Raw genomic sequence first — 9940 nt, 5'->3', positions numbered from 1 at the left:
TGTATATATTTCACATAAAAGCCAACAACGGAGCTAAATAAATACAAAAAAATATAATACACCGATTACAAATCTCACTTTGATATATATATGCATTGTTCATTCAATCACACTTTTACTGGGTAACATAAAACAGCATGCAACATGCAGTAATAAACTAATTAGCAAACACATTTAAAAGCATAAATCTTAAAGTCAAATGTGGTGTGACAGTTTCCTGTCATTCTGATCAGTGCTTGAAGTCTGTAACAGATCGATGGCAGAAATATATCTTGTGTTTATTTTGAATATTTCTCAGAGGCTGCAGTAACTTTACCCCACATGTTTCGGTATTTAGTAAATATGAACTATTGCACCGTGATCGTTGTCATGTTTGCGTTCTTTCCGCTGTTGAGTCGTTTTGCCTGTGAGGAAATTATCAGCAATGAAGCATGAATGCTACTCGAGACTACAGATTTTCAAGGCAGCTAATGTCAAAGGCTTCTTCTTCCAGACTGGTGCTGGTATCCACGCTAAGCATTCCATCTTTAACCCGAGTGAGCGAGCCGCCGGGCTTCATACGCTCCTTCTAAACGTTTCTCTTTTCTCAGTGGAAAGGTTGTCAGTGGGAACCTTTCCAGCAATACTGCCACCAAGAGAGGTCCATCAGTTTCATGTAATAAGCAACATTTCTCTTGTTATAACAATATATTTGGCTCATATCATACATTAATATGTAATTTTATTGTTACTACGATTTTACTATTATTACGACACTCAGTTTCTTTTTATAAGATATTGTAGTACAGTATGTCGTCATATGAAAGGATATTGTTGTAACCAGAAGATCCAGCTATTTGTTTTCATTATTCATTTTGTGTATCAGATTAACTTTCTGATTTATTGTTTATTATATAATTTTCCACCCAAAGATGTTAAGTTTACGACAAAATGGTAAATCAGAAATCGTCAAACTCCCAAATAGATTTGGCATTTCTACTCTAACATTTGCTTGTTTACGTTCTGTGGATTTACTCATCGATGAATTGATTAATTGAAGTCCAAAGAGAAGACGATCATGTGTTCGGCTCATGGTGTTGTTCCTCTGGTCGTGCGGGGGAAGCTTTATTCTGCTGCACCCTCCAACAAAGGTAAAGATACCCCCATGAGATCACCGCGACGCTGAGGAAGAGCTATGCGTTGTGGAGTTCGTGCTCTCTGCCGGTTTTTCCGACCGCATCGGGATTGGAGAGGGGGTCCAAATCGGCAAACAGGTTGAACCACGCCGAGAGGTCTTTGGATGTCCCCGCTTTCTCTGTAAAAACATAAAAACGAGTCAAGAAGAGGAAACGTCACTCAAACACACTGCCTAAAATGTCCCGTAAAAGTCTGCCTGTGGCTGATATCCAGAAGTATGAATGGAAGCGACCCACAGATTCTTTGAAAGTGCCCATAAACACAGGTTTCCAGTTGGGTACGTCTCGTTGAATGAGTTAGTCGTTTCATCTGGTTTGCTGGTTTGTCCCGGACCTACCTTTCACTGCTGGCTTAGAGGGGTTCTGATTGGCTCCAGGGGCGCCGGGCTGCGGAGCGACGCCGGCCCAATCTGAAATGTAGGACACAGATTTTAGATTGATATCGTCGCACTCTTGTTACACATTTGCTGATGTGGAAGAATATTGTGTAATAGACGCACAAACGAGCAAGAATCCAAACGTGTATCACGTAAAAATCCCACGTGACGTTATTAGTGGTTTATTAGACACAGAATTTATTTCGCGTTCATCCTTTTGTGCATCTAGAAAAACCAGTATGAAGAAGCACTAAATGCCAGCAGGGAGAACACTGGAATGTGCTGTTGATATTGCATTTAGTAACAATTTATGCTCCAAATACAGGCTTAAAATACTAAATAGTCTTTTGCATCCTTTGGATATTGTTTGTACATTATGATGCTCCAGCATCCTATACTAGTGTTACCTTTTTTTGTAACCCCCCCCCCCCCCAATTGAAATTTTCTGCATGTCCAGATGTTTAAGCAGAAATTCAGTCATTACTTTACACAAGAAAATCCTTTCGAACTGTTTTCCATTGCTTTAGTTTAAAGGCTTTGGATGTGACTACAGCTTCACATCTTATTGGATGCATCTGAATGTGCTGGACTTTTGAGGATTTGGGGATTTTCCTCCACGAAGATTTGTTATAGCTTTGTTTTACATTCTTGGTCTCGAGCCATTTTACTTTCGATCCAGCTGTTTGGGCCGTATGGTCGAGATCAGTCACGATTTCTGACTCTGGACCAGATTCCTTCCAGGATTTTGGTCAGATGGAGGTTGTGACCTTTGGTGTTTCTCTCTGTGTCCCCATTGGATGTTTCTTGCAGGAGTCACTTTTTTTGATCACCAGAATCTCTGCTGTTCCTCCTGCAAGACCCGCCAAAACACCTGGTATTTAAGTTCCCAGATCAGCCTCTTGAATGAGCTTCTTCCGGCTCAGTCTCCCAGACTAGTTCCATGAGCATGTCATGAGTGTGCAGCACTCTTTCCATATGTAGTGGTTTAACAACAGCAAAATGAATTTGAGTGTCGATCGGTAGGTGCGAGTTTTGAGCTGCCAAAAGTTATTTTGCGCTCACAAGTCAGTCCCTGCCCGTGTGCGCTCCTACATGCACTCACTGACCGACTACAGCTTGAATTGGCTTTATGCTCATCCGGTGCTTCACAGACTTCTGTGCATTCACGCCGCTGCGAGTGAATTCTGTTGACTGCTCTTGGGGCAACATATGGTGATGGTTTCTGCTCTGTCGTCCTGAAATATGGACTTTAAACTGTAATACCAATTGAACTCAAGCGGGTTTCAAAACTCATCTCCATCTCGCCTGCCACGGATCCCATTGACCGCATTGACCTGTTCTCCTTCCAGACTTCTTTTTGTCAGCTTTATCGTTTTACTCAACCCTCCAAGCTGGAAACGGACAAAATCAACACAACCAGATGAGGTGCTAGCAGCTAGTACCCAGGCCCAGACGCAATGGAAAGTAGTTGGCAATTACCTCCTGGTAAATCTAATTGCTGTGTTATTATACCCTCCTCCTATCACATCGACAGACGTGGGTTTTATAAATGGTTTTAAAGCCACTTCTCTCTGTGTGGTGTAATGGGGAAATATGTCATGTGACGTTTTAAAGAATGTAAGTACTAAAAGTGCAAACACAAAACAGTAGTTTCAGTAGAAGATTTGAATTAGTTTGATGTCCAGGTGTCTTGTTATCTGTTGTCTTGTACACTGTTTCTTTCTTGGTAAGACGGAGACACGGAGGCCTTGACTCACAGACGTCCTTTGTCTGAAATACTTTTACTTCCTTTGCGACGCATGATCTGAAGTTGTAAAGGCGTGAACCTTTGCATGCATATATGATGTTCAATATTGCATTTCGTCGAAGAAGGTTTCACGCAGTCTACTGAATACGTGGTTGCTGTGCTTTCTTCCCTCTTGCGCAAGAGAATAAATGGAAAAAGACAACTTTGAATCTTCTGATGACTTCATTATTAATTTGAGAACATAAACTCTCTCCTCCAGATTAACCTAGAAATTAACCACCGCAGTGGTCGAGTAGTTTTTTGCATTTGTTAATGCACTCATTCATGGGAAAAAACGATGGAAGTTATTTTTTAGTTTTCAGGCGTATTAATTCCGCCTGAGTGCTTAATTCAATTCGTATAATTGTGGCTTGTTTAGATGGTTTTTAGCGAGAAGAGAATGGCGGAAACCTCAAGTGGTCTAATTTTTGACACAAAAAGCTGAATATATTGAAAACAAAAGAGCGTTTTGCACATATCTACCGTTTCTCTGGTTCTCTCTCGTCTGGCTCACACAGACGAGTATGTTCTGACCTGAGAGGGAAGACTGTTGATGATTGAAGCTCTGGTCGAACAGGTGAGACGGCAGAAAGAAGGAGCTTTCCGTTTGCTGGGCCTCCGCCGGTCGACCCGACGCGGCGCTGGTTCCCTCCTCGGCGTCTCCGAACACTTCCGTCCACTCTCTGGAGAAGTCTCCCTCGTCCACAGACATGCTGCCCAGGATCTCGTTCAGTAAGGCCATGCTGTCCCTCTCCTCCCCCTCTAGCTCTGGATAGGCAGAGAGACGATCCTCATTCCCTACAATGATCACGCAAAGCGATCAGAGGACTGAAACAGCAGCGCATGATTACATCGTAACACTTCAGAATGTTGCTGATGATTTGGTAGCTTATGTTTGTGTCTCATTTTCCCAAATACTTCACATTTTTATTCAACTGATTTGAAGTTATTCTACATTTCTTTGCTTTGCTTTTGTAAATGGTAGCTACTATCGGTGTTAAAGCAATTTCTAAATGCAGTTTATTTCCATTGTACATTGTACTATAATAACATATTGCTGTATTTTACCTTCTCTGGTGTTTTCATTTACGAGTGAGATGAGTCTGTAGATATGACAAACGGAAGATCAGTTTATAACATTGTCATGCAAACATAAAGCACCGGCTGTGTAGAAATACTGTTTGTTGAGCGTTCATCAACATAATCTCTGTTTTCACCGTCGGCATGCACGTGTTCGGTCTACCTGCACGAGACGAGATCTAGACGAGATAACTCACTGGTCGTCTGTGCTCTCGGCTTTCTTTGCATCGTCGGCCTCTGCTTTACTTTTCTTCTTCCCTTTCTTCTTCGCCAGCTTGTCCATGGGGCCTTGTAAGGTCTGAAAGAAGAACCGAGTCACTGATTACAGTTATTGGCCGATTCTCAAGCTGGAGAACTACTTCAGATCTCATCTGTGCAGGTCGAGAGGCTCTCTGACCTTAAGAGCGGAGAACTCGTAATGCTGACAGCCCTTGAAGCTCTCATGAATGGCCGCCATCGTGTGGGACGTCTTCTCCCAGAAGTGCAAAAGTGTCGTCTGCAACAGCGGAAACAAGCAGAGGCCGCATGTTCAGCCGGTCACGGTTAAAGTCACATCGGTCCACTTGTCTCCTCGCCCGGTCCGACAGTGCAGTGTCTTCGTTCAATGGCGTGTGTGCAAACAGCTGGAGTTCATTGTACCTGATATGTGGTTAAAACGTGAGAGAGGAGGTTGCAGCGACTGGCTCCCAGCAGGTCCACCTTCTGGCAGACGTCATTCTTCAGCTTGTCAAAGCTCGTTTTGGTCGTGCGCACCTGGGCCTGAACCTGAGAGATTTATATGAAGGATTAGAAAATGTCCCGACTGAAGATAAGCAGCCGGTATTATGTGTCACACGGGTTCAAACGGGGGAACACAAACACTGGTGTTCACTTTTGTGCACGTGTCGGCAGAAAAGAGCATGCTGCTTCTTGATTGGTTTATTTAGAATCAATTGACCTACATTCTGTGGTGCTTTCTGCCCTCTAGTGGCATCATGTTGTAACAGCTGTGGCGCTTGTGTGGCCTTAGGTATTGCAGCAAATATTGGCTTAAACTATTTGTTAATTACTCATTTAGTTGATGATATTTTGAAAATCTTGATACGTAAATATCTTTAGGTATGAAGCAATGAGACGTCTCTTTCGGGCTCAACATGTCCACAATGTCCGCTGTGAAAAAGCTCAACTCGTCTGACCTCGGGATTCTGCCGACTTGTGCTGTGCGACGGACAAACCTTGCGAAATTTCTCCATCTGCTTGTGAGTGTCTGGATCCAGCTCCTGCGACGCGTCCTTCATCCAGAGCAGCGCCCCGCGGTACTCGGTCCTGGACTGCTCCATCCGGTTCACCGTCAGCCACGTGTCCGAGATCGCCCGGTAGCGAAATGTTTCGACCTCCTGGTACAAACGGCACAGAGGTTTCCTCAGAGCCAATCTGTAGAGGGATGAAGAGTTAAATCAGGCATTAAGATCCTGCATGCGACACGTTATCATTACCGCACACAGTTACTGGAACATGAACTATCTCGGCGTTAAAAACCTCTTCTGAACTTTGTAGTGTACTTGCGTGCATGAGTGAGTGTGCACCTCTGTGTCTGTCCACGGCTAATCTCACGTTCTGCTGCAGCAAACTGCACAGTATTTTGGGTGGCCACTGATGGCTGCATGCTAAAGGACCTCTCGAGGTTGTGGTGACTCCTTTTAATGCTCGTTTTATTCTGCCATTGACTGCCTGCTTACTGCTCGCTCACCACTCTTAACCGCGAGTGAGAACATGTATGGTGCACGTAACCTTTGTTGGGAGGAGAAGCAGAGTGCTTTCCCTGTGGCCTGCATGATCTTTCCAGCCCTGGTTTTATCCTGCGAGCCCTGGGAGCGCAGGAAACGACCCAGTTCATTCTCCTCCTGGGAGAGATCTGCATAGCAGAGATCGTAGCAAAAGATGGACATTTATGTGGACTCTGTGGACAGTTCATACTTCTTTTTTTTTTATTCTTCGTTTTTCCACCAAATACTTACAGCAGATCCTCCTCTGGTACTGCTCGATGACCTTTAGCAGCTCCATGCATGTCCTCTGGATGGAGTGGAAGACCTGCAGAGTAGAAAGTCACAATGCCTCATCATTGTGGGAGATATTATCAGTTAATAAGACCTGTTATGTAGTACACTGCCTGAATATTTTTGAGTTATTTTCAAGAAGATAAATAAGAGATATCCAAGTCTATGCGACGCGACACTAAAGCCTTTACGAGGTAAAAGTAGAAGAGTCTAAATGTCACATCAAAGCTGTAAAACGAGCTCTGATCCCGCATGTTAATATCCAGTTTATCTACCGGGTAGATGCTTATTGTGGCCCCGGCCTAAAGTAAGGCTGGACGTTCCAGCTTTTATGAGGTATTGATTTCACCCATTAAATTCACTTCACTCCTGAAATGGAGGCATGGATGACGGGGTGTTGGAGAGGCAGCCTAATGTACGCTTTAGGCCCCAAGCAAATACTGGCATCGTGTGACTCAAAAAGCTATTTTAGTCGGCGCCTGAAGGGAAAGAATCGACGGTTTCTTAATGTATCTGCAAAGCGACTTTCTTTGACCCGAGTTACTTAACATACAACGGTTTCAAAGTCCCTCCTCACCTCCAGCTTGCCGTCCAGATCCGCATCTGAGGCCACCACGTGCTCGTCCTCTTTCTTCCCGGTGGCCTTGATGAGCGTCTGCTTGGTCTTCCAGTACCTCTGCTGGAACTTGTTCACCACAGACGAGTCTTGGCTTTGGATGAAGCGGTCGAGATAGTCCTGAGGGTAGCCGCTGCAGTGACACAGAGGTTGGACCAAGTGTTGTGACGGGTGAACTGTATTCTTTACATTCTGAGAAGAACTCTGTTGTAAACACAGAGGTTTATACTCACAAATGTCCTCCCTCCATTTTCTGAGATTGCCTGTGGAGGAAGCAGAGCGACTTACATACCGATCTGATAACAGAGATAGTGAGGGTTGTGTGATGGGGCCTGGGAACAGTTGTAACACGATTGTTATTTTTTACATTTTCTCTTTTTTTTTGTCAGCTGAAAGCTTATGAATTGGGAGTTAAAATCAATAGCACGTTATTATTTTACTGATATACAAATGTATGAAGAACAATAACGATAGATTTGAAATGCAGCGAGCTTTGTCCCATTGCTGGGCGTTACCTTGACAAATCTCATGAACAAAGAAACGAGATCATATTTCAGCTGCACTGACGACATGCTGCTTTTTGAACATATGTCATAATAAGGTGTGACTGATATGTTTCTATAAGTCATAATAAGGTGTGACTGATATGTTTCTATAAGGCATAATAAGGTGTGACTGATATGTTTCTATAAGGCATAATAAGGTGTGACTGATATGTTTCTATAAGGCATAATAAGGTGTGACTGATATGTTTCTATAAGTCATAATAAGGTGTGACTGATATGTTTCTATAAGGCATAATAAGGTGTGACTGATATGTTTCTATAAGGCATAATAAGGTGTGACTCATATGTTTCTATAAGTCATAATAAGGTGTGACTGATATGTTTCTATAAGTCATAATAAGGTGTGACTGATATGTTTCTATAAGGCATAATAAGGTGTGACTGATATGTTTCTATAAGGCATAATAAGGTGTGACTGATATGTTTCTATAAGTCATAATAAGGTGTGACTGATATGTTTCTATAAGTCATAATAAGGTGTGACTGATATGTTTCTATAAGGCATAATAAGGTGTGACTCATATGTTTCTATAAGGCATAATAAGGTGTGACTGATATGTTTCTATAAGTCATAATAAGGTGTGACTGATATGTTTCTATAAGTCATAATAAGGTGTGACTGATATGTTTCTATAAGGCATAATAAGGTGTGACTGATATGTTTCTATAAGTCATAATAAGGTGTGACTGATATGTTTCTATAAGGCATAATAAGGTGTGACTGATATGTTTCTATAAGTCATAATTAGGTGTGACTGATATGTTTCTATAAGGCATAATAAGGTGTGACTGATATGTTTCTATAAGGCATAATAAGGTGTGACTGATATGTTTCTATAAGTCATAATAAGGTGTGACTGATATGTTTCTATAAGGCATAATAAGGTGTGACTGATATGTTTCTATAAGGCATAATAAGGTGTGACTGATATGTTTCTATAAGTCATAATAAGGTGTGACTGATATGTTTCTATAAGTCATAATAAGGTGTGACTGATATGTTTCTATAAGGCATAATAAGGTGTGACTGATATGTTTCTATAAGGCATAATAAGGTGTGACTGATATGTTTCTATAAGTCATAATAAGGTGTGACTGATATGTTTCTATAAGTCATAATAAGGTGTGACTGATATGTTTCTATAAGGCATAATAAGGTGTGACTCATATGTTTCTATAAGGCATAATAAGGTGTGACTGATATGTTTCTATAAGTCATAATAAGGTGTGACTGATATGTTTCTATAAGGCATAATAAGGTGTGACTCATATGTTTCTATAAGGCATAATAAGGTGTGACTGATATGTTTCTATAAGGCATAATAAGGTGTGACTGATATGTTTCTATAAGTCATAATTAGGTGTGACTGATATGTTTCTATAAGGCATAATAAGGTGTGACTGATATGTTTCTATAAGGCATAATAAGGTGTGACTGATATGTTTCTATAAGTCATAATTAGGTGTGACTGATATGTTTCTATAAGGCATAATAAGGTGTGACTGATATGTTTCTATAAGGCATAATAAGGTGTGACAGGTCTTTTCCCTCCCAGCTGTGTTCAAACATTAATCAGTGAACATTTTCATGTCATTTTGAGGCTTTAGATGGAAGATTTTATAAAACGTTGACACCACCACATGTTTTCCAGAAGCGCATCACCTGCTGTCCATCAGGGAGACATGAATAAATAATCTTTTTTTTTTATTTATTTTTTTACCGTCACGACTCATTTTAATGTGCTGGGTTATACGATGCGATGCAATACACTCCTGCACCTCGATAACAAAGAAATGCATCGTGATGTGCAATTATATCCGAATAAACCAGCGCATATAGACAAATACGGATAGAACCACAATACATGCGCCGCCGCGCCACAACGAACACACCGCCTGACTCACTGCGCGTGCACCGAGCATCGCCCGACTATCGCACAGTTATCGCAATACAAATGAGAGAATATCACAATAACCGCGTGACTCGTACCTGCTACCATGCACTGTATGAGATGCTCCTTATAATCCTCCCATCGCGCTGCGGCTGGAGGCCCGTCTGCGCTGTGCGCGTGTACACACAGCTGCTCGTTCACTTCAGCACGCGGCACAGCTGACGTCATTCAGGGTGCGCTCCTTGCTGACGCGCATCACGTTAGGATGTTTGTCTCGTGCAGAGATTAGTGCACATAAACACTGACTGTCTCGTGAGTAGTGGGTTTGTGTAGCATTGTGCAAACCGGTTTCATAGTTGTAGACTAAACGACAGTAATAACAACAATGACGATAATGATGATTCAAATGGTA

The 9940-nt window shown here is 42.1% G+C and overlaps 1 protein-coding gene across 2 annotated transcripts; it reads right to left on the bottom strand.

Moving 5' to 3' along the window:
• Positions 1-998: 998 nt before the first annotated feature.
• ica1 (islet cell autoantigen 1) lies at positions 999-9708 on the bottom strand. 2 transcript variants are annotated; one of them, XM_079275149.1, is made up of 13 exons: positions 9627-9708; positions 7304-7333; positions 7032-7203; positions 6416-6488; positions 6189-6312; positions 5633-5831; positions 5058-5183; positions 4816-4914; positions 4616-4716; positions 4407-4441; positions 3873-4136; positions 1514-1585; positions 999-1294 (listed from the first exon to the last, which is right to left on the bottom strand). In XM_079275149.1, exons 2-13 carry the CDS (start codon positions 7318-7320, stop codon positions 1173-1175), a joined length of 1404 nt encoding a protein of 467 aa, XP_079131275.1. In that variant the 5' UTR covers positions 7321-7333; positions 9627-9708; the 3' UTR covers positions 999-1172. The 2 variants fall into 2 exon arrangements, with proteins under 2 accessions (XP_079131275.1, XP_079131276.1); XM_079275150.1 differs by having other exon boundaries at positions 3873-4106.
• Positions 9709-9940: the final 232 nt, after the last annotated feature.

This window comes from Melanostigma gelatinosum (genome assembly GCF_949748355.1).
Source record: "Melanostigma gelatinosum genome assembly, chromosome: 9".
NCBI lineage: Eukaryota > Metazoa > Chordata > Actinopteri > Perciformes > Zoarcidae > Melanostigma > Melanostigma gelatinosum.
Note: the sequence above shows the minus strand (reverse complement) of the source record. Positions and strands in the feature narration are given on the sequence as shown.

What these genes read in the sequence shown, in the direction of transcription:
- ica1 (XM_079275149.1), bottom strand. An exon ending in GTACCAGAGGAGGATCTGCT is followed by an intron (nt 6,313 to 6,415) that starts GTAAGTATTTGG and finishes TCTGCTATGCAG; the next exon opens with ATCTCTCCCAGGAGGAGAAT. An exon ending in GCCGAGAGCACAGACGACCA is followed by an intron (nt 4,442 to 4,615) that starts GTGAGTTATCTC and finishes TCATATCTACAG; the next exon opens with ACTCATCTCACTCGTAAATG.